At 35.9% G+C, this 25846-nt stretch overlaps 1 protein-coding gene across 6 annotated transcripts in view; it reads left to right on the top strand.

Moving 5' to 3' along the window:
• Positions 1–24955, top strand: part of csf1a (colony stimulating factor 1a (macrophage)) — an 87622-nt gene extending 62667 nt beyond the window's left edge. For 2 of the 6 annotated variants that reach the window (XM_048173044.1, XM_048173043.1), the window contains 6 exons: positions 14564–14677; positions 15041–15103; positions 18924–19094; positions 21288–21477; positions 22235–23053; positions 24130–24955. In XM_048173044.1, the coding sequence (XP_048029001.1) occupies positions 14564–14677; positions 15041–15103; positions 18924–19094; positions 21288–21477; positions 22235–23053; positions 24130–24365 (1593 nt within the window). In that variant the 3' untranslated portion in view covers positions 24366–24955. Of the gene's footprint in view, positions 1–11733; positions 11815–12039; positions 12293–14563; positions 14678–15040; positions 15104–18923; positions 19095–21287; positions 21478–22234; positions 23054–24129 lie in introns of all 6 variants that reach the window. The other 4 variants (XM_048173045.1, XM_048173047.1, XM_048173048.1 and 1 more) reach the window with 4 other exon arrangements.
• Positions 24956–25846: the final 891 nt, after the last annotated feature.

Raw genomic sequence — 25846 nt, forward strand, 5'->3', positions numbered from 1 at the left:
CTACAAAAAATGAGTTGTTTTTAAGCAAGGCAATGTAGGAAAATATTTTAGGAATGAAAACTTTAAAAATGTCTTGTGAAACACACATGTACAATACATGTTACGTAATATGGAGAATAATTGGCTCTGGGACACTGAATTATTGAAAATGTAATGCACACCTGCATCGTGGTTGCATTAAATTAAATGTCTGTCATCAATTATTCCTAGTCAACAAAACCAAGTTGATCTAATCATGAAGGATTTCCGAAGGACTAGAGTAATCCCAAAACATATGGGGATAGTTTTTTATGTTTTTTTTTTTTTCCTGTCTCATCCATAAATCTCTTAAAAAAAAGGAAATGCATGAAAAGTTGCATGAAAACATTATTTTATTTGTCTGCCTGTGTTCAGGTAAATCAATTCAAAATTCCATTCTTCACACAGTCTCACACAGAGGGACATTATAAAAAAGGTCATTCTCAGACGATTTTGTTTCAGCATTTCGTCCTTGCACAGTGGGAAGAAAACTGGAATCATCTGAAACCTAATACTGTTTCAATGATATTCCATTCACCCCTACAGATGCTCTGCAGTCAGAGCATAATCGGTTATGTGAGAACAGTCCTGGTTATTTAATCATGTCCAAATTTTTTAGCCTTTTATCTGTTTTATTGCAACACAAATTCCTTTCATTCCATCATTATTACATGAATCAATATTTGTTCATATGTGATACAAAAATTAGGCCGTTTATTGGAAAAACATGGACTTTCAAAAGTTTACACCCCCTGGCTTTTAATGCATTGTGTTGCCTTCTTGAGGATTAGTGAATGTTTTTTACCTTTTGTAAATGTCCTATTGGAAATGGTTCAGATAAGCAGAAGATACTAGAAAACCAAAAAAAAAAAAAAATGTGGAGCTGGACCTAGAAGATTTTTCTGAAGAACAGTGGGCAGTTTAACTGCTAAAGGACTATCATAAAACATAAAAACAGTCACTGATCATCCAGTTAGCAACACACAGTGTGTAACTATAGTGTAACTATATGTATGTATGTATACATAACAGTATAACTGGTTGACTATAGTCAATTCAGTTATTTTGTCTTGTGAAGTATACATCTGTTATGTGAAACAGCTTATTCAGGATAGCATAGTCTGCTAAGAGGGAAAGTAAACTTACGAACAGAACTGTACCCAGAAAAAATTATTCAGCGTTCACCGCATGTTAATTTGGCACACTATGCATGAACTATATCATAAATATGTTATATCTTTACTTAACCTGTTGATGATGTTGATTAATTAATGTATATTTCTTTCACAATCTCTGATTGAGTCAAAAAATAGTTTTGGAATCACTAGAGGCCATTTTGTCAAAAACAAGTTGTTGTTTTTTATGACAACCACCATTTAAATGATTATATCTTGATAAATGTTTGGAATAGAAACATAATGTAATTAGAAAGCAGAGACTTTTCTTTTTTCATTTAGTGTTAAAAATGTGTTTCAGGGTCAGAATAACCAAAGATGATGGAGCATATTTGTAATGCAAGACTTCCTTGCAAAAAATCATGAGAGAAACTATAGCATTTCCTTTTTCATCCTTCACAAAAAGAACCTTAAATCTGTGGCTGTGCTTCAGCTTTAAAGTACATTAAGGTGTGAAGAAAAGGCTGAGAAATCTTTAGGCTAGGGGTGTATAGCTTTCAACGGAAGAGACAGGAAAGATAGATGATGTAGCAGAGCTGCTGCCAGGTTGGAGTGTAGCTTGCTTGAATTCAGGGGGCCCAGGACAAAATATTTATGAGTTATCCCAATTCACGGAGCCCCAGAGAAAATTATAAGGTTAGGCCCAAGATTCTCTCAGCAGCGTGAAGATACGTTTAATTGGCTCCCTGTGTCACAGGAACAACATCAGACCTGGTTGTTCCCCCCCTACGGTGGCCCTGAGTGGGGGTCTCGCACACAAAGGTTGAAAGGATCTAAATGCATTCAAGCTGTGATCCAAAAAAGCTGAATATACCAAACATTACAATCCTGTAAAAGCAAGACCTGATGGCTGATTAAGGAAACTGGAAAGTATATGTTCTGTACACTAAATCATGACGCCTGGGTAAAATTACATGACGTGTCAGACGCAGCTGAAATCGCTCCCTATTCCCTATATAGTGCAATAAATTGGGTGCTGGCCATTCTGTAATGTATAATTATAATTCACTCTGATTTATAGTATAAAGCTTTCCTATATTATGTATTTTCTCTATTTATGGCCTTATATATATATATATATATATATATATATATATATATATATATATATATATATATATATATATATATATATATATATATATATATATATATATATATACTATATATATATATAGTTATTTTTGTATTATTATTATTATTATTATTATTATTATATTATAATGAATGATCTATTTATTAAATATCCTCCTCAGTACCAGAAAAAAAAGTTTTGTGATTTTAGTATTTTTTTCATGTCATTACATTGTTTAGAGCATAAGAAAAAAATGGGAAAACAACATTTTTGAAAAATGATATTTTATTCATATATTATGCTATTTCCTCTGTAGAGGACACCAGGACTTTTAAGTTTTTAAACAATAAAATAAAACATGAATAGACATGGAAAAGCAAAAACAATGGGATTTTTAGGTTTCAGGATTTCTTATACCAAACTGTGTATAAGGATGATTCTCACCTATGTTATGAAAGATATAAAAGAATGATTAGATATAACATTTTGCTTCATGCAGTATGTGTGTAAAATGGGCATAAACCTGTTTTCCCATTATATACAATGTATCTATACACTGTATCTAATTTGCATATTCATGTGTTTTTGGCACAAAATGTAATGAAAAAAAGAAGTGTAGTCACTGGTCAGGCGAGGTATAGTCCAGTCAGAAATCCAGGCTCAAGAGGAACAGAGGCGTTTGTCCAGAGCAGTGGAACAAGCATCCCAGGGAGCATGGACAAAATGGGATCTGCCTAAGCGTAAGATCACATGGGCAGAATTGTGGAGATTGGAGCCATACCGCATTTCCTTCCTGCTGTGCTCTGTGTATGACACCCTTCCTTCACCATCTCATCTGCACACATGGGGGCTGAGGGACAACCCGCACTGCAAGCTCTGTGGTCAAATGGGGACACTGGCACATATACTGTCAGGGTGCAAAACGTCTTTAACCCAAGGATGCTATAGGTGGCTCCACAAAAAGGTACTCTTGTCCCTCGCTGACACAATAGAGCGAGAGAGGTGCAAGAAGAGGCCAAGTTGCACAGGTGAGGGGAAAACTATCACCTTCATCAAGGAGGTATCTAGGCCCTTCGCAACTAATGCGTCAGCAAAACCCTCTGCTGCAGGCCACGAACTCTTGGGAAATGAGAGTTGATGTCGGAAGGAGGCTGCAGTTCCTGGAAATGGTCCACACAGCGCTTCGCCCGGATATCGTTCTGTGGCCAGACAAAGATCGTAAAATCATCCTAGTTGAGCTGACCGTGCCATGGGAGGAGGGCTGTGAGGAGGCACACGAGAGAAAAGCCTTGAAATATCAGCCGTTAATCCAAGAGTGCAAAAACAAGGGGTGGCAGGCATGGCTGTTCCCTGTGGAAATAGGTTGTAGAGGCTTTCCTGCCAAATCAGCATGGCGGTTGCTGTCAGCTTTAGGCATGGATGAGAGGAGCAAGAAGCATGGGACAGTAAGAGAGAGGAAGAAAGCTGGAAGCCAGGAGCAGATGGGCAGTGATTTGGCCACCACTGCCAACCCACCAACTGGAGAGTGTTGTGGTTAAGGGTCGAAACACTCAAGGAAGACCACCTGATGACATCTGCTGCTGGCAGAAAGCTACAGTTACCTAAACTGGTAACCGAAGAAAGCACCCAACAGGTGTATTCACGATGGAGTAATAATTGGCAAGATTTTCATAATAATGTATTTCATAGGAATATTGATATATAATTTCTTTCCCTATTCGCTCGTTGTGTCTCCCAAACTACGTAATAAACAACGCTTTAAGTCCTGTTGTCCTCTACAGTGGACATGTATGAAATCAATGTCCTGTTTTGTTACAGAAAGTCATATTTTGATTTGAAAGCTCATAAAATTTTCCTGAGATGTTGATTTATGACAAACAGAGTTTTATATTATTCAGATGTAAATATTATCATATAAGGGTGTTACATTAGATCACTAAATTAATGTCAGCCATCTTTAAAGACCAAGGAGAGGGAATGGACATGGTGAAACCTCCGGACATTTGGTATCTCTGAAAAGCCCTGAATGTGCTCTTTACAAGACATGCAGCCTTAAAACTGTGACTCGCTAAAATATAATGTCCTCTACAGAGAACCAAACTCCATAGCTGGGTGTCAAGAGGATATGACATGAATACTGGAACATGTAAACAAGTTAATTTATTTGCATCATACCTTCTATTACTATATATGTGTGTACAATTTTTCATTATTATTATCATTATTATTATTATTATTCATGTAAATTAAATTTATTTCATAAAGTGCATTATGTGCCATTCACTATATAGGAAATAATGAATGAGTGAACTAGTGACTGATTTCAGATGCATCTCAGAAAAATTGCAAAGTAAATGACGAATTATGACACACAGACAAAACGTCATAATAAAAGCCAGACAAAAACAATAGCTGAAAACCAAAAGGGTCAGAACTAGACTATGGGCATTAAATTCACAATATTTTCATGGGCTGGCCCCACTCTCATGGGACCAATGAATTCGATAGAAGACTGTAGTGGGCCACACGTGGTTGCTGCTACTACATACATGGCGGAAAAAGCTTTGAGTTTAGAGAAAATGTTTTTGCACACATAGTCCCAAATGCCTTGGGCTGGCTGAGAGGGGGGCATAAAACTTGCGCCTAGCTGCCCAAACCATTAATCTGGGAAGTGACCACAACGACCACGCCATGAGCACATATTGGTCAGTGTAGTAATTAAGAAAATCCCTGAAAACAGCTTAATAAGTTTGACAAATTTCCAAGATCAATGGAACATTTGTTGAAACAATTATAGAGCCAAAACAGGACATGTTGTGCTCCAAAGGACATTAATGTGCTACAGTATAGTCTTTAAAACATCCACTGTTGGGAAGTCATGTGACACAATGTGCCTCTGCTTCAGAAATTTAATAAGGCAAAAGAATATCAGATGGTATAAGTTTAGAGAGTCAGAATGACTGAACCCAGCTAACAAAAATATGTTCTCAAAACATTCTCTGAAAATTTCCAACGTTTAAAAACTTTTAGAGAACATTATTAAAGACCAGATAACTTCGAATGAATGTTTTATTAACATTAGTGGAAAATTTTTTGTTCATTAATTTGAGAACCTTGCCAGTACGTTAGCTAAGGTTAGCTAAACAATCCATATTAGCTGGGGAAGCATTGAAATCGCTAAGTTAGATGTAATTTTGAAAGCCATGTGAAACGTCTAGAGTTGGAGTAATGGAGTCAAATAATGAAACCTTTCAAGTCTACAAAGGGAAAACAACATCCAACTAGTAGATAAAAGAGGATGGTGGTGCCTGGAAAGATCTTTTGCCAAATACATGTCACGGTGCTCTTCGTTGCGCAAGACCGTCCAGTAGCTAAACATGTATGTTGTGATGTTTCAGATTCCTGTACTTGGACAAAACTCATTTTAAAAAAGTTAGCTGTTCCTTAAATTAGTTTGAGTTGTAATGTTGGACAGTTACTACTAAGGCAGCTTGAAAATATTTAAATCCACATGTTAATTAAGTGCGTAGTTTAAGGCTTTTGTTTTTTGTTCTGCTTCATGTAATGCCAAATAATGTTTTATCATAAAAAAACACATAAAGAGTAATCTCAAAATGTCAGAACTATAGAGAAAGTGACATGTTAACATCTGCGACATGTTAATGTGCAAGCATTAAAAAGTTTGATTACATTGCCAATGCTTGTCCACAAAAATGCATTTAGGTTTTGTCAGAATTGTCTGAGTCATTAAATTTGAAAAGCATGTTTGTTCTGTACAATGTCTACTTAGAGCTGTTATTTGCCTATGTGAAATAACCATGCTCACCTTAAGTTAATAAAACAACAAAAACAAAAAATAATAGCCGATCCAGGTTTAAGGGTAAATATTCCCACTCAGTGGAAGAACAGAACAAAGATCTACTGACAGCACACATGCTTTTGACCTGCAATGGATTCGCTCTCTGCTTCTTGAAAAAGACGGAACATGTGTGACCCATGTGCATATGGTTACTGGGGTGTGAAGATATTCATGTGGGAGATAAGCATATTTTACTCTCCCACAGAATTTGACTTATAATTCTGCTTTGACTCCATGTTGAAGCTGGTAGAAGATAAGGTAAAGATAGATTAGATTATTCAATTATTCAATGTTATTGTATATAGTTTACCGTAAAGTAATCTATCGAAATAGAAATTCTTACACAAGAATAGTTAACTTGTAAGTCATAGTTGGCTGATTTTTTTTTTAAACATGTTTTTTTGTTAAATAATTTTATATTTGTGGCTGTAATGACTAATATAATTCTTTTTTTTTTTCCACGACCCAGATCTCAATGGCAGGCAGTTAAATATTAAATAGAAAACATAAAAATGCGAACTACTCCAATCTTAATTTGTACCAGCATTTCAGCTTGTTTATATCACCACACACTTTCCCATCCTTCATGCATTTGTGTGCTTCAGACTGGATGTCTGAACAGAACAATGTGTCATTGATCACCTAATTGATATATAATTGGCATGAATCAGCTTATTTTATGACCAATTACACCAATTTCTAGCAGAGACAGAATTGATGTTTAGAAGCAATTTAATTAGATAAGTAAAAGCCTTAGCTACTTAAGATATTTTCGTCTGAAAGAAAGAGTCAAAGGTCATCCTTGCTCTCTGTACAGCTTGGGTTATAATGGCTAATGACATAGTGTATTGCTTATGATCAGAATTTAAGTGAACTTTTTTATTTTTTTATTTTTTTGGTCAGAATTGGGACAAAAATCTGGGACAAATATGTGTTCTAGTTCTCACAGACATGAACAACATGGGAGAATGTTGTTTAAACAGTATCTTTAAGGCATACAGCAAACATCTCCCTTCCCTTTCAGAAAGAGTGAAGACAGTCCAATAAAGAATTTCTTTGAATTTCTTTCTTCCTTGGAACACAAGATAAAATATTTGAATAATATCCACGCAGTCATAATACATAAAAGTGTCCAACATAGCTCTTTAAAGTGTTTATTTGTGCTTTTGCATATCCACAGTTGGTCATGATCTGTCATGAGACCAGTGTTGGGGGTAACGTGAGTTATGTAATCAGATTACTTTTTTCAAGTAACGAGTAAAGTAATGCATTTGCACTTTGTTTTCTCATTTATTGACTGATACCTCTTGTCCCCATGTTGACAGAAATCATGAGTAAAGGTGAAGAGATGTTTTTTGTGCTGTGTAAACACGATGGTTATTGTAGTTCAAGAATAAGGGTGTTTTCACACTTGGTCCTTTTCAGGGTACTGAGTGCGGTTTTTGGGACTTTTGACCCATATGTGAACACTCTAAATGATCTGTGGTCTGAGTACAGTTTGATTTCATCTTATGGTACGGTTCGCTAAAAACACGCAATCTGAACACGAACCTCTCAGGGCGTTTGTATAAGGGCACACACCTAGTGCATGCACAGAAAACCAGCTGTCACAGCGCGTGTACAAAACTTAATTATCCGTAGCGTCTTATTGCGTTTAAATTGTCAACACTCTAGGTTCATATAAACAGGCTTTGTCTTAAGTGAAAATATCTGGGAAAGAAAATGTGTATGTTTATCATTGTATATTGGATCCATGCATTACTGTAGTTCTTAAAGTGACAGCCTAATAAAACAATCATTAGAATCAGTATATGATGGATGTGTCATATAGTGCAAGAATGCGGATTAAATACTGCAACAAAATTTATATTTTTGTGCAAAAGATAAACAACTTAAGCTCATTCAAGAGCATTTGTAGCAATGTCTTTTACAAAATGATAATTAATAATAATAATAATCTTTACAAACAAATTTCTTGGTTAGTGAGGCACATACAATGTAAGTAACAAAGCAACAGTACATTTAAAAAAAATGAACTTTCACTGTTGTTAGTTTCACTCAAACCACCCTTGTTCACATTACTTAAAAAACTCATGTAACTACATGAACGTAATTTAACTGCGTTGTTTCTACTAAAATTGAGTATTGTCAGCTTTACTTAGTAAGTGTTTGTTCAGTCAATTTAACATTGCTGTGTGAAACGCACACATTATTGTTGACATAACTAACTGTGCAGTGGATCTGTAGTTCCCAGCATGCTTTGCAAGGGACTGCATTAGGAGAGTAAATTTAGGGATTAAAGTGTTATTTTATGTGATTTTCAGTAAAGGGAAAGATGTTGTTAGTTTATGTTAGTGTTTAATGTTCAGTTATGTTGGACATTTAGAGTAGTTTCTGTAATGTTTTTGAATTTTGTGGTTACCATCATGCTGAAGAGTGTCGCCTGTGTTTAGGCTGTGCGCACTCATATGCGCATGTTTATGGGATGAAATTCCTGCTCTCAATTCAATTGAGTTTGTTCAATTAGTTATTTTTTGAGTGCATTTTGGGGTGAGGGGCTGCATTCTGATATATTGTATCCTTTTTATTGTGTTCACCTTATGTAATCAACATAACATTATTAAGTAAACTGCACATATAAACATTATGTAACAGTGACATTCAAATGATGTATTTAAATTTTGTCAGCTTTACTTGAATTTCTTTTGTTCATTCAACTAAATAGTTTTTTGTACAGATTACTCAATATTGTTGCATGGAACCACTTGACGCTTATTTTTTAAGTAAATCCAACAATTCATTTTTTTGAGTGTATGAACACAAAGAGGTCTTGAGACCACATCCATACTTAAGTCGCACTTACACAAAAACAGATTCAGTATTCCTTCAAATTAATAAAAACAGTGAAATGCAATGAAATAGGTTAACACAAATATACAGTACTTTATGTATTTAATCTCACTTTATTAACCAATGTATTTGCTGCTGATCTTCAGTGATCCAGTTCAACTATACTAATAAGCAAAATTACAGCATAACGGGTGCTAACTGAAGAAGAGCCATAGGCAACAATGTGGAGGCAGCAGAAAAAGCATCCAGATGGCTCTGGGTGAAGAGGGGAGAGCCGTGGGGGCAGTAGAATGCCACTTGGACACAGGCTGGGGTCTGATCAGCCTCGGTCGGGTCGCCAGGACGAAGGTGTCTGTTGTAAGACCTGAAACACCCAGTGACTCCTGGAAACAACACTGATGATGTGTCCAAGGTCGTGCATCAGAAGATATTTTTGTAAACTGAATATAAAATCTGTTGTAAGGGTGTTTGTTTAAGGGGAATCTACAGTGCTCTCATTATATGGTTTTATAAGAAATTACTGACAGCTAACATCTGGCCACATTGTAAAGATTTTTAAAAAAACTTCACAACAGATAACATCTTATCACATTGTAAAGGTTTATAGAATTAACTATTCACCACAGGACAAGTAACATCTGGTCACATTGTAAAGGTTTATAAAAATAACTACATCATAACTACGTCAGAGCTCATTTCCCAGTAAATTCAGCAAAAAATGGCTAGTTTTATGTTTGAGGTCACGAATATAAGCCCATTCGTGATCTCAAATGTATTCTCAAAACTATAATTTTCAACATCTTCAAAATCAATATTTAGATCGCTAACAGCTTCACCATCTATCCAGTAACAGTTACAGTCATATTTGATTGCGTTCAGTACTTGCTCTGCAGTAAATCGCTGAGCCATTTCATGTTTTTCTTATTCTTTCGTTTTCTGTCTGGATGAGTCGTCACTTCAGCATTGTGTATCAGACATTGCCACCTTGTGGAATAAAGGTGAATTCCACTTATTCCGTCATCTAAGATTTAATTATTGTTGTGCAGAAAAAATATATGTACACTCATACACACCTCGGGTCGTTGGTGACCCTATACAATTTTTACAAAAAATGAATACAAAAATAGGCATTCTTTAATAATTTTATGATTTTTTTTCTTGTTATATTCTTTATAATGAATTGATTGAGGAATACCAAGAAGGTTGATGTCTAACTTTAAAAAATGAATGAGGAGGAGGGTAGTGAATGATGTCCCGGGTCACTGAAGACCCGAGGTATGCATTTAAGGGTTAATTGGAAATGTTGTAAGAAAGGATTTTGAAGGTTTTTGGTCGGCATATGACCCGCTCAACGTGGACACATACATTGGCGATGCGCCTGGTGTTGGTGTTGGTGTTGTCATCTTTAGAGAGTTGCATGCCTCTCTTGGTGAATGCTGGAATGACAAGTTTCACCTTCCTTTCATAGAGGAGATCAGTAATGGTGAAGCCTCTGTCTGCAATTACTTCATCGCCTGGATGAAGGTATTCCAGGAACCCTGAATTTGCAGTTTTGAATTTATCACAACACCAGGTTTTGAAACACCAAACCTTTCAGCAAGATCACCCTGCAATAAATTAAGATGCAGCTTCATCAGAGTCATCAGGAGCTGATCCCAAGTGTGTAGCTGGAAGCAGTCGGTGTATGTGTTGGTAAGGTGCTCAACCCTGTTTGCTGACAAAGGTGGTTGTTTCTCAGAGTTGTGTACAATGGCGTCGGCTCAACGCATTCTTATATCAGATGTAGGTGGCTTCGGTTGAGTTGTGATTTTGAAGCGTAGTTGTGGTCAGAGACAGATGGATCCTCCCAGTGTGTTTCTTCTGCATCACAGTTCCTGTGGATGTGATCATCCTCACAGTTGATCACTGCATCACTGACGCTCATCGATGCATCCATGGAAATAATATAACCATAAACATATTTTTACGTTAGTAATAATACATCATGAGAATTAATATATGATGGCACCCATTCTTGAACAGAACAGTGTGTGAGAAAGATGCATTAAAAACGAGACAGTATACACACAATCTCTAACTCTAGTGTTAATATGTAGGTCAATATCAATATCTGAATGAGAGATAGGTAGCTGGCCTGCTATCATCTGCAACTTACAGGAATAATGTAAGCTATTGTAAGACTGTAATATACCATAATACTATTGTAAATATGTACCATGCAAGATTCATTGTATTTTGTTATCTGCTCGTTACTGATCTCAAATGTATTCATAGATGGGCTTCACAAATCTACGTTAGGCTAACAAGCACATGGCTAGCTAAGTTAGCTTACCTGAATATGACAACCTGTTCAGCACCCGGTGTGATTTCTTAACTGGAACATCGTAGCCATTAGCCATTGCTAAAGTTCATAAATATGAAAATAAATTAAAAAAAAAAAAAGTTATATAAATAAATGTTAAAATAAATAAATCTGGAAATAAATACATATTGGAATAAATATATAAAAAAAAATAAATGAGTGCATAAATAAATAAAATATAAAATAAATGGAAAAATAAATAAAAGAATAAATAAATAAAATTAGAAATAATTAAAAAATAAGAGCAGAAAATAATAAATTAAGCGGGATAAATTATCATATTTATTTTATCAAGTCGTTTATTCATTTATTTATTTTCCTATTATCACATTTACCTATTTATATATTTATTCATCCATATATTTGTTCATTTATTCATTTTTAATTTCTGCAGGTTTGGTCCTCCATACTCTCTGTGGAAACTTAGATTTCAACATCACATCTTGTAGAACGATCAGATATTTCAAGCATCTCGGTGAGATTTTAAACTCATTCACAAATAACTTCTGAGAGGTAAAAACCCATGTATGTTATATATTAGTCTGGAGGGAGCTAAAACTTCCTTCATCAATAAAATAGAAGGAAGTTGGAATGGTCTGAGTGCAGAGAAAGTGAGAGAGGTCTTTTCATAAGCCCAACAGTGGGAGAAGAAGAGGCGGAGGAGGTCTTTACTATAGCTCCCTTTATTTGTCCACCATAGTCCTCAGACAGAAACATTCACCCTCTCAAGGTGGCACGTCTCAACTGTTTCACACGAAGACCTGTTTCAAGACAGCCATCAATATCTGGACGCTTGAAGACTACAGAGATCTTCAGAGGGGAAGACACTATCTTCATTAGGATCAAACGCAAAACAAAAATACAAATCCAATGAATCTACATGTGAACTTTATTGCTTTCTACTTGCTCAGGTCAGCCAGATGAACACACACATAACAGCCCACAAAGCCAAGGTAAGTCTGCTGCTCTCCTCTGACATATGCTTGTTGCTCAAGGAAAGTATGGAACTTAAGTATGATAATTGGAGTTCAATTGATGTTTTTGTGCAAATCAGCTTTCAGTTACTGCCTCTGCATGATTAATGGGTAACGTTAGATTGATGTGTATAAATGAGGTCTGTTTAATGTCAGATACGATCTCTGAGGAGCCTTGATTTGAACTCCTTCTTGTGAAATTTTAGAACACTGTTTTCCTTTCTTGTTGAACCTTTTCCCATAGACTTTTATTTCTTGATTTATAGCCATCAAGCTATTTTAATGTAAGAATGCCAAACCATTAAACAACTGGGGGCACATTTCGTGAGCCATGGAGCATGCAGAAGAAAACTGTGGTCTGTGAAATTTCATTGCTTCAGTTGGCTGTCCTTTTAGGCAACTGCTGAATAAAAAAATAAAAAAATCCATGGCAGTTCTTCTGGCTATATGATTGTTTATTTTAGGGTTGCTATGTTTTATTCCTTATTTTTTTTATTTGATCACATTCAGCCATTTACAATCAGGTAGCTGAAACCTGTACTTTATGGGGTATCAGTGCTTCTTAGACCTGTTATCACTGCATGCTTTATTGGCTAAATACCCCAGGACTTCACAGACACATAAATACAGCTGTATTATTAAAGCTATTTTGTTGCTTTGTTGGATTACGTATAGTTTTGTTTGATAAGTTTACGGTTTTCTATTTATGGACTTTAAACACGTTTATAAGATATTTATTTATTACAAATGGAAGAATATATTAATTTGTAAATGTATATTTATTTTAAACACCCCGAATGTTATTCATTCATATTCATGTTATGTTTATTCATTCAGCAATACCCTGACTGGTGTATTTATTAGTATATTTATTTATTATAAACTTTCAACAACCTGAGGAATATTTTTTTTTTTTGTGCACTTATTTATTTTCAACACCTTGAATGATATATTTATATATATATATATATATATATATATATATATATATTTTTTTTTTTTTTTTTTTTTTTTGAACTATATATTGAGTTCATTGAAATAAAAAATTTGAGTTAATACAATGCGATTGGTTTAATGAACAGAAACTCAAAATATTGTTATCTGAACTACATTAATTATTGAAGTTGATTTGACAAAAGAAATAATGTTGTGATAACAAATCATTTTTTACAGTGTATTTATTTATCTATTATATATTTATCTATATTTAGATTATTTATCTATTAGTTCACTAGAATTTTATTTTCTACATGTCAGATTTGTCCAAATTTGAAAAGCATGAAAACTGCTTCTTAAATTTCCTTGGTGATTTTTGCATTTCATTGCTTAGTTAAACTACATTTGTCACACTGACATCTATATATAATTAAATTTAATCTGACACATAATTGCACTTACTTCCCATAACTTTCTGTCTCTGACTAAGCTTGTAAGATTTTGTCAAGATGTTGCTAACATGCTGTCTGGCTTTTATCATACTCTAAGAGGTTGTGAAGCATCACATCTGCCACACACACGACTCTCATTCAGATCTCCTGTGGAGATAGGCTTGGATGAAGATGAGCAAAGTCATCTGTTGTTTCTTGGTTTACTAGTATACTGATCAGGCCATCATCTTAAACACTTACACAGTTTTATAATTTAAATGTGTTTGCACACATTGTGGATTTGTGGAATTTTCCTTTGTGTTTTGAGAGTTTGAGAAGTACAGTATGTATCCCCACTTTATTGTTATGTTAATTGTTATACAATTGTTATAATACAGTATATTGTAGTATATAACAGTATGTGTTGTTTAAGCGGCTACGCTCAGAGAATATATGAATATGAATTATAGACATAAGGTTTTCAGACTTAAGGATTGGGGAGTTACTGAGGTTACATTCCCAAGACTTTCAACACCAGGTGGCTCCAGGGGAATTCTCACTGTTGTTAACATCATATTAAGTAGCTTTGGATGTGTTCGAAGTTGCATGTAAGCCGAAAAAAAAAAAGAATAGTATCAAGCTGTTTGTTATATTTTATACAGTGTGTATTTATTCAACAATGACCTGTTGCATTGGCTCATAATTAGCTCATAAGTAAAGAGTTAAATAATGCTTTGTTAACAACGTATTAACTGTAAATAGTTATCACTTTAGCCATGGAAAATGGGAAAAATGACATTAATTAAGTGCTTTAAACCAACCTTTATTGGACATTAATACCATAAAAATAAAACTACATAAAATATTCATTTTATGATTACAGGTAAGGCATCAGTGCTTCTTCCTTATCCTGTGCTTTCATTTGGTCTGTGCTGGTGTGCCAGGTCCATGTAAGCACTCTGTCACACAGGACCATCTCCTGAATTTAAAACGTCTGGTAAGATCAGCTACTTTTACTGGCAGTAAATCACTCTGTGGGCTGACCAAAATGTACTTATATTATTTAATTACATGGAAACTGATTTATTATAGTTCATTTGTAATAAAATCCCACAGCAAACCACAGCTGTCTGTAACGATCATGCATACATGATTTTCAGTCTTTCCGATTGAATGGCAGATCACTAAATAGTCCTGATCATTTAAATGAGAAATGTTAATGAGAAAGAAAATGTTTGTGCATGAAACTGTGTCTGGCCTCATTGGAAACCCCAATAAAATGTATAATGATGTTGATAAATATGTGTCAAATATATGGTAAACTACTAATTTTTTTCTCCCTCAATGTTTGTCTTTGCAGATTAAGAACCAGCTGCAAAATGGTTGTTCAATAACCTACACTTTCACTGAACGCCAGAACCTGGTAGGCATATTTCCACTTCTTTTATGTAATGGCAGATATGGATTACCCAACCTACCTTCAACAGTTATAAACAGTATATGAAAGAGCCTGACAAGATCTTCCTTCCCCCAAAATCAGAAATTGATCTGAAACAGATGTTACTTAAGATCATGATTTAAGCCAGAAAGGCAGCAGAACCATGTGGCAAAACCTCAGTTTACAGAAATAATCTGTTTTGGTAGTTTAACGGTCATAATAACTATAGTTTAACAGCTATATAACTCATGTATTATTGTTGATTAGTTGCTATAGGTTATATACACTGCATTCCAAATTATTATGCAAGTGACATATCAGTAAGATTTCAGTAGAATAAACATTCAGATTTTAGTTTTTCTAAGAAAATGTTTCATTATTTATCCATGTCTTTTTAGATAACTGGCATCAATCTCAGACAAAATTAGCCAGGTCTATGGAAAACCTACTTAGAGGTTGTTCTACATTATTAAGCAAGTCACAGTTCTCATGTGTTGGAAATCTCAGAAGCATAGACCAGGAGACTTTGGGATATCTTTAAGCAGAAATTACTCTTTATTGAGAAACACACTGTGTGTCGCTGTGGTCATCCAAAATCTGACTAAGGCAGTGTACATTGAACTTAATATACATTTTATGTGGCAGTTCTTAGTGATAGAGACAAAGCACCAGGGAGACAACAAAGCATGCAAATGAAGTATTCAGGTATAGGAACCTGCCCCAGACGCTAGAGTGTCACAAGTCCTAATCCAATCAGCATACCTATTCAAAGAATGGGAGAGGGGCTCCAAGAGCCATTAACGACAAAAGGTGAGAATCTCAGTAATCTGACTCATTAGACATACAATAAAGAGAACAGGAACTGGCAGAAAACTCTTGCTAGAAACTTTGCTAAACAGAATCATTCATCTGATGTGGTCATCTTTACCTTAAAATGCTAAATACAATGTACTTCACCTTAGTATTTCATGTGAGGTTATGTCAGGATGTAGGGTCATCAGATCTTATACAGATTCTTAAATTTGTAATCCCACACATGCAATATGCAATATGGAGGAAGAAAGATCTTTCTGAAGATAAAAAGCATGAAATGGTGCAGTGTTGTGCAAAAGGCATGTCACTTGCATAATAATTTGGAACGTGGTGTATAGATACATTAAATGGGTATGGCTATGTTTTTTATGATGCAGCCAATGTAGTTGCACTGGAACTCCCTGGATTTTTGGAACATGACTGTACAGTCTGCACAAGCAGAAGCTTAATTTATCCTCAGGGAAATGATCCTGGAGGTCACTATTATGTGGTTGTGTCTCTCAGCAGCTCAACAGCAGTATAGGGGATTAAGATTACTACTACATCCTCCTGAGTGAAATAAATAAATGCTTTGAGGGCCTGTTTAAAAGAGACTTGGAGTCTGAACTCTGTACTGACTCTCCTTGGTGATCGCCAACTTTTTCTAAAACCACTCTCATTCTGAGTTATTTTACCTTACATGATTATATGTAAGGCAGTTGTGGCCTAATGGTTAGAGAGTCACTTTTGTAACCCAAAGGTCGTGGGTTCGAGTCTCAATACTCAATACATAACCCCCAATCACTTCCTAGGTGGCGCAGCAAAAAATGGCTGCCCACTGCTCCGGGTGTGTATTCAATACTCACTACTGTTTCTGATGGGTGAAATGCAGCGCATGAATTCTGAGTATGGGACACCATACTTGGCTACATGTTATGTCACTTTCACTTATATATTTTAAAGGTGCCCTAGAACTTTTTTTAAAAAGATGTAATATAAGTCTAAGGTGTCCCCTGAATGTGTCTGTGAAGTTTCAGCTCAAAATACCCAATAGATTTTTTTTAATTCATTTTTTTAACTGCCTATTTTGGAGCATCATTATAAATGGGCCCATTCAGGGCTACTGGCCCTTTAATTCTCCTGCTCCACGCCCACGGAGCTCGCGCTTGCCTTGAACAGTGCATAAACAAAGCTAATATAACCCTCAAAATGGATCTTTACAAAGTGTTCGTCATGCATGCGGCATGCATGCGTCGGATTATGTATTGTATACTGTTATATTGTTTACATTTGTATATCCATTGACTTCCATTCAAACGCATGCGAATGCGTCAGACCGGAAACGCCAGCTCGTGCGAAAAATTTCGCATTTCGCTGCGTTCCAAACTGGTTCCCAAAGTTCAAGTTTGGTGAACTCTGACCTGCGAATTTGCATCACGTGAAGACGTGCGACCAGTAGAAGATCGATTCGTCACGGCATGACCTCTTGGCTGAATGAAAAGAATTATATTTTTACAGTAAAGTCGAGTAGGTTCTATATTTTTACATTTTAAATGTATTACTTTAAGTTATGTGTTGAATTCATCTTTATAAAAAAGACGCTGTAGACCGTGACGTCATATCACGACCGTTACAGCATCCGAAAAAATTTTGCACGTTCAAAGTCTAGTGTGACCGCGGCTTTAGTTGTTATATTATTTCGTTGGCTTGTTTTGTGGGCCTGGATAAGTCTGACTGGGTGCCTCAAGTGAAGATGTTGCTGTCTTCTGTAAGTTTTTTGTTGTTTAACAGTAGAAATAAAGATGTTTTGTTCCTGTCATTTAGCTTCCAAGTATTTTTCACAGCGAGCCTTGAACAAAGGAATTCTGGTCAATTTGATTGTTCAGGCAAAATGGTTCAGATTTATTAAATTAGCTTTGGAAGTGGACAAGATTTTTTTTCAGCTTGTCAGGTAACGTTAGCAATTATAATTTCAAATACTTTTCGGGTTACATAAAACCTTAAAAATAACACATGCAAAAGTATCACCTCTCACATCAGAGTGAATTTGTCATGCCGTAATTACACTGCCAGTATTTTCACATGATGAAGTTTGAAGTTCATCACATTCTTCAGCACCAGGCATGAAACCTAATCAAATTAAGCTATTTTTACTGATTGTTGAGCTCAAAGAGAGTCTGTTTTCAAAATGTCAGCATGGTGCGTGTGAAGTGTGAAGAGGAAGCGTTTACTGAAGGAGACCACTGCCAGAACAAAAATAGTGAAACATTCTTTTGGAAATCCAAAAGGCCATCAGTCATGTTAAGAGTTTGAAAGATCACAGCCTGAACACTGCTCTGGACACAGATGTGTTTTGGGATCCCTGCTATTGAGAGGAATTGTACATTTATGGCCAGATGTCCTTCATATTTAAAGAATGCATCTTGAAAGAGTGGTAATAACAGTTTGCTGTAATTTTGTGCTTGACCAAGTCACTTATCCCTGCGGGGACTTTCCCTGCTATTTGTGTGGAATTACTGTAAATTTCTATGGATACAAAGACTAGATGGTTAAGCCTTTGCAGAAAATACCATTGACAAAACAGGTAAATTAAATTAATTAAGTTGATTGATATTTTAATTCTATTCTAAGACCATTTATTTTAGGGAATGCAGTGAACATTTCCTCTCTCATTTGTGAGAAAGAGAAAGGCCACATTTGGCCACATTTACCCTTCTGTAGAGATTTGAGATGCCCCATAAGCATTCAAATGGAGCGCAAGCTCTACGAAAGAGCGCGTTTGATATAAAGCATGAAATTTGGAAGCATTGTTATTTGGAAAGCTTGTGTATTGTATTACAATAGGAAGAAAAACACATAAAATGCTGTCTTATAGAAATTTGGTGTATGATAACACATTAATAGCCTTGTGTGTTTTGTGACTCATTTCTGAATGATATACAGTAGGGTGTACAAAATCAGTGTGTGTGATATCAAATCTTCACTGTGGTTGTCATATGTTTGTGTGTTTCAGAGTGTTGTGTGTTATGTTAAAGCAGCATTCCCTCACATTCTGGAGCTACTCAACACCCAGTTCAGCTATGCTAAGGACTCCGACAATTATCGTTACACTAATTCACTGAAGAACTTGATCTACAACATTTACTCCCAGAGATGCATCCCTCCAATCAATGAGGAGATTGAGGTAACAAAGTCCCTTTTTTCTTTTTCTAGGAGAGCTGTGGTGCAATTATCTGTTATAATTAGGATTATGGAAGAAGATTTTTGACTTTTACTATGTTTCATACTTTACTGTGTTTAACAGCCCCTAAATGTCTAAAAATGAATCACAAGTAAACAAATGAAATAATGGAAATGAAAGTATAAGTGTGGAGCTGCTTAGACATACTGCAAACAAATGATAAAATGAAATAAAGTCTTTTCAATGACAAATGTTCCAAAACAGTTGAGGTTAAAAAGCACAAGCAAGAGAACACATTAGGCATTGTTTTGTATGTACATAAATTGAATTGTATAAAGTTTCAAGGGGAAAAAGTAAAGAAAACAAGAGTCTTGGACAGTAGCTAATGGTTTGGTAACAGTGGTCTTTATTAAAATAGTTTTTCTTGCAGTAGTACATACGAAAATGTGGAGTGCTTCACTTTTTTTTGTATTGAAAAAATCAGAGTAATCTACCCACATTATTGGGCCACATTCTTATAATGTGATGTGTATCAGCAACATAAATATTTTCTACTACAGAATGTCTTCAGAGGAAACTTTTCCAGTTGCAGTCTTTATTAAATCACAGATGAATGTCACAGTGCATCATATGTCTTTGTCTTTACTATTTTAAAAAAACAGTGTCTTTGGCAGGATGCACACGGGGAAAACCACTAACCCCCACTAAAATTGTAAAATTGATTTAACCTCAAAAGGCATGTTATCGAATGGGTTGCTTGAATTAAAATTGTTGCATTAAAATAATTTCACAATGACCCGTGTATCCTACCACCTACAGTGCCCTCCACAATTATTGGCACCCTTAGTAATTAAGGGTAATAATTCGAGCTCCATGATGGTGCTTCTTCTCTTCAGTTCACTCCACTCATTTTCTTTAGGGTTCAGGTCAGGGGACTGGGACGGCCATGGCAGAAGCTTCATTTTGTGCTCAGTGACACATTTTTGTGTTGGTTTTGATGTTTGTTTTGGATCATTGTCCTGATGGAAGATCCAACCATGGCCCATTATTGGATTTCTAGCAGAAGCAGTCAGGTTTTGATTTTTTATCTGTTGGTATTTGATAGAATCCATGATACCATGTATCTGAACAAGATGTCCAGGACCTCCAGCAGAAAAATAGGCCCACAACATTAAAGATCCATCAGTATATTTAACCGTGGGCATGGGGTACTTTTTATCCATGTGTGCACCAAACCCATCTGGTGGGTTTGCTGAGAAAAAGTTCTTTTTTTTTAGTTTCATCTGACCATAGAAGCCGGTCCCGTTTGAAGTTCCAGTTGTGTCTGACAACTGAATATGCTGGAGATTGTTTCTGGATGAGAGCAGAGGATTTTTCTTGAAACCCTCCTGAAAAACTTGTGGGGATGTAGGTGCTGTTTGATCATTTTTTTAGACATTCTGAGACTCAAGACTCAACTAATTTCTGCAATTCTCCAGCTGTGATCCTTGGAGAGTCTTTGGCCACTCAAACTCTCCTCCTCACTTCACATTAGGTAGATTTAGACACACATCCTCTTCCAGGCAGATTTTTAACATCTTTAGTTGATTGGAACTTCTTAATTATTGCCCTGATAGTGGAAATGGGGATTTTCAATGCTTTAGCTATTTTCTTACACCCACTTTCTATTTTGTGAAGCTCAACAATCTTTTGCTGCACATCAGAACTATATTCTTTGGTTTTACTCATTGTGATGAATGATTAAGGAAATTTGGCCTCTGTGTTTCCTCATGTTTATTCTCCTGTGGAACAGGAAGTCATGGCTGGACAATTTCATGTTCATGATCACCCTGGTGTGCTAAAAAATGTAAATATGAATGGGAATATACTTCAGAGATATTTTACTCATAAGAATTTCTAGGGGTGCCAATAATTGTGGCCAACGTATATTGGAGAAAAACATTTATTTCATAATGTGAGTTTCCCCCCACTTTCAACTGTTTTCCTTCAATGACAGGTTAGAATTTTGTGAATTTTTTGAATGAAAGATCAAAAGGATAAACAATGCAGATTTATTTTCACAGCCACCTTTGCTCATAATTACTAAGGGTGCCAATAATTGTGGAGGGCACTGTATATTCCCCAATCGCTGGGGTTTAATACACTGCGGAGCGTAATACCTAAATTCTGCTAGAAAACATGTTTTTCACCCTACAGGATAGCCCAACAAAGTTCATAAGAATCCACATGACTTTGCCCAGGGCAGCTTTGGAGAAAGCTGAGGAAGTGATTCGCATGTATATGGGTCTAATGACTCAGAGCGACAAGCCTGTGGACTGGAACTGTGAGGAGGAGTACACAGAGGATTACCCAGAATCCACCACTGAACCTCTCAGCCAAACAGCAGGTAGCACAACTTCAAAGTCCAGTAAAATCATCTAGAATTAAGCAATTTTACACTCGCAAGATTGATAGGACTTTTATGCAACAGTTTAACAAGAAAGGGCAAGTTTACTGAATTTTCAACCAGCTTTGTATTGCTACAATGTCAGTGGTATACATGTAAATGAATAATGTGTACTCTTTCTCCATGTTACCTGCACCTGGATCTACCCATTTATTTTAAAGTCAGCCAACAGACTATTGACAGCACAATGCTTTTGTTAAAGCTACAGGTTGTACTTCCCACTCACCGACCCCAGACAGCAACATAGTGTAGCCCAGATGTGGGCCAGATCTGGGCCGACGCTGTCAGGGACAAGTGGGATTGACAGAGGAATGGCGGCCAGTGTATTATGGATATTGAAGTTTCCCTACCTTTCTGGCAAAGGGGAACTCAATGGCCCATTTTCTCTTGTCATGTACTGTAGCATTGATTTTAAAAAAGCATAGACATGCAAGTTTTAATAAAAGCCTATTTTGCCAGCAGAAAATAACCCCTTTAATACTGAGTAACTTACATTTTAGACATAATATTGTCTACCAACATAAATAGTCCTGAACAAAGATGAAGTAGAATCGTTGAGTAGTGGTTGCTTAGAACTTTTGAACGTTTTGTTTGAGTAAATTACTCAAGACTGATTCATCTTTTTTGTCATTCAGCTAGTCTCACTTCAGTTGCTTTTATCAAAATTTCTATTACATTTCCATTACATTTCCTCTAGGTGCCTCCGAATGCCCCTGCATTTGTCCAACAGTGAGCAGTGGACCATCTAGGACATCTACATCCACAAGCCATTGGAATATTTATTTGAAATCATCTCCATCTCCTCAAAGATCATCTTTTTCACCTGTGGTAACCTTGCAGGGTGGTAATAAGAGAACTAAACAATTCAAGCCTGCTGTCCCAGTAGCCAAACACAAAACACTAACTCCAGGGACACCTACCACATGGAGATCTATGCAAGGAAGTTTACCCAACTTCCTCTTTGGTAGCACTCCAGCTTTACCTGAAACTTCAAATTCAGCGATGCAAAATATGCCATCATCGGATCATTTCCCTTCATTTACAAATTCTAAGGAGGTATTTCCGAGCAGAACTGACTCAACTGTTCAGTCAACAGCATCTGGCCCCTATCAAAAAAACACAAGAGATAACACACAGGACGGTGTGGAGAGGAGCACGCTGCTTTTACTTGCCAAGAGGTCTTTAGATTCTAAAAGCCAGGAAGGACCATCCAGTTCCTATGTGAAATTATCCCAGAACGGGGTTACTGCAACATCTGAGCCAACATATAAAGATATAAAGAGCACAGAGATCAAAGGCAAATCTTTACAGATAAGTAAACACATTGTACCAGTCACAACCACAGTTATGTCTTCTTTGAAAGCAGCTGCACATTCATCGGAAGGTCTGAGCATCCTTGTTGAACAGCCAGGTCATCTAAACAGCCCTCTTGAAAATTTCCAAACACACACCCAAAGTCTGGTGAGGATGCCAAGGAATTTCATGGGAATCATCCATGAGGCAAAGTTCAGCAAGGGTGAGGAAGTTAGATAATATTTTGAATTAGTTTTTATTTTTACATTTTCAGTTTTCATTTTAATTTTAGTAATTTTGTTATGTGCTTTTGTCATTTTTATCAGGATTACACACACACAATACGTACTGTATGTATGTTTATTTTAGGTTTTATATAGGTTATTTAAGTTTTAGTTTTTATTTATTTGCAATAACTAATTTTACTGCTACCTAAACGTATTTTTGTAGTATTATTTATTTATTTATTTATAGTATTACTTACACACTATTACATTTTTATTGATATTTAGCTTGAATGAATTAGCTTTTATCATTTTATCAGTTATTATATATCAACCTGATGACAAAAGCATTTAGAAATTATTTAAAAACGATTTAGGTTTCATTTATTTTAGTTTTAGTTTTTATTTATTTCCAGTTAGTAATTTTAAAAAAATCTAACAATTCTAACTTTTTAGTTTGTTTTTTATGTAATATTTGTATTTTACTTTATATCAACTTCATTTCAATTAACAAAAATAGTTTTCATTTTAGTTAAAGGGTTAGTTCACCCAAAAATGAAAATTACTCACCCTCATGTCGTTCCACACCCGTAACACCTTCGCTCATTTTGGGAACACAAATTAAGATATTTTTGATGAAATCCGAGAGGTATATGACTTGTCCATAGACAGCATTTTAACCACTGCTTTCAAGGTCCAGAAAGGTTCTAAAGACATTGTTAAAACAGTCGACGACGTGACTGCAGTGGTTCAACTTTAATTTTATGAAGTGACGAGAATACTTTTTGTGCGCAAAAACAAAACAAAAAAATTACATCTTCATATACCTCTTTCATCAAAAATATCTTAATTTGTGTTCTGAAGATGAACGAAGGTCTTACGGGGTTGGAACGACATGAGGGTGAGTAATTAATGACAGAATTTTCATTTTTGGGCGAACTAACGCTTTAACAACATTAACCGCGAATAGTAGACATCAACATGCGTCTCAGGCAGAAGAATGCATTCAAAGTTGCTTGAGTCATGTGTTACCAATTATGTGATGATTCACCAAAAACACCATGACTTTTCCCAGACAGCAGATCCCAGGAGGACAGGAAGGGGATGAAAGACCAGACTCATCCAGACAGAGAAACACAGAGGAACTCTGCCACAAAAGAATCATCCAGCAGTTCAATCATCTCTTTTGACACCGTGCTCATAATTACTCTAGGATGTGGTGGACTTCTGCTCATAACTGTCCTATTTTACAGACAGCAAAAAGTAAGTGACCCACAATGGATTTTTGCCCTGCTGAAAAGACCCGGTTAGACTGGCCTCCTCGTCAGTGCTGGTGTGGTGTTGGTCTAGCCTAAGAAGCCTGCTGGGACCAGTAGACAAACATATACTGGTGACTAGCTGGTGGTCTTTTCAGCAGGGTGTCCCTAAACCTGACACATTCATTTTGTTCTCTTCGCACATTTTGCTCTGGCAAACTATTCATGACATCTTGAATGGAAAATATCGATAATCCTTAGAAAAAGAAAACAGCTAATTTTTCTTTCATGTCAGGTCAAGATTATACTTGTCTTGATATTCAGACATAAATATAAATTGAGTGTATATAAATAAATACATATATATTGTGTATACAGGGCAGGTGGGATGAAGCCACATTCTTCATTCAAATAACATTCATGAAGCCATACTCATTATTCAAATAATTATTCTAATGATTTGCTTGGCTCACATTGATAAAAGAAAACTAACAACAATATATTTTGTGCACTACCACAGAACAAATGAATAAAACAAACCGAAGAACCCGTTGATGCTGGTGCTTTGTGGAACATGGAACAGTCAGCATTAGCAGTGTGTTTGTCCTTAAAACTACCCATTTACAATAAAGCAATCTTATGTTAGTTGGTTAGTTTGTTTCATTTTTTTGTCCATGTCTCTGTGGTGTCACAGATGTGCATTACTGTATTGTTTTCAAGTCACATGCTTCTTCTAACAGACTTTAATAAAATTGTAATATATGTCAGGGCAGAAGTATGTGCAAAGAATTAGTTGAACCAAAAATGAAAATACTGTCATTTATTACACACCCTCATGTCTCCAATCCCATTTGACTTTGAACCAATTTAATGATACTTTTATGTTGCTCTTGCACCCCATGTGGACTAATTGTGACTAAAAAGAGCAACTGGAACAAGTTCTCCTTTTGTGTTTCACAGAAGAAAGTAAGTCATATGGGTTTTGGACGACATGAGAGTGAGTATGATACTTAGGCATCAAGACTGAAATTTCAAAAGATGTGTCATGCTGCGAAAGGAAATGGTAAATAACTGACACATGTAGGAAACTCAGAAGCGAAGACCAGGAGACTTGGTGTGTTTCTTTATTGAGAATCTGCCGTTTGGCGCTGCAGACATCAAGTCCGACTAGGGTTTTACAAGGACTAGGGCAGGGGTCGGCAACCTGAAATGTTCAAAGAGCCATATTGGACCAAAAAAACAAAAAACAAATATGTCTGGAGCCGCAAAAAAATTAAAAGCCTTATATTAAGGCAACACAGGCTGTAAGTGTATATTAGCTATATTAGCCTAACGTTACTATCAAAATGACTAAGTAGGCTACAAATACCTACATAATGAGGTATTCCCGAGGTAAAAACTGCTGAAAGCAGAAAAAGAAGCAAATGGATCACTGCAATTCACAGAAACAGCTGGACTCCAGGCAGAGAAACATGGATTTGCATTCATCATTTTGTGTCAAATTGTTGGATTCTGAGGTAAAATCATTCCATATAT

The sequence above is a fragment of the Megalobrama amblycephala genome, linkage group LG21 (genome assembly GCF_018812025.1).
Source record: "Megalobrama amblycephala isolate DHTTF-2021 linkage group LG21, ASM1881202v1, whole genome shotgun sequence".
Lineage (NCBI taxonomy): Eukaryota > Metazoa > Chordata > Actinopteri > Cypriniformes > Xenocyprididae > Megalobrama > Megalobrama amblycephala.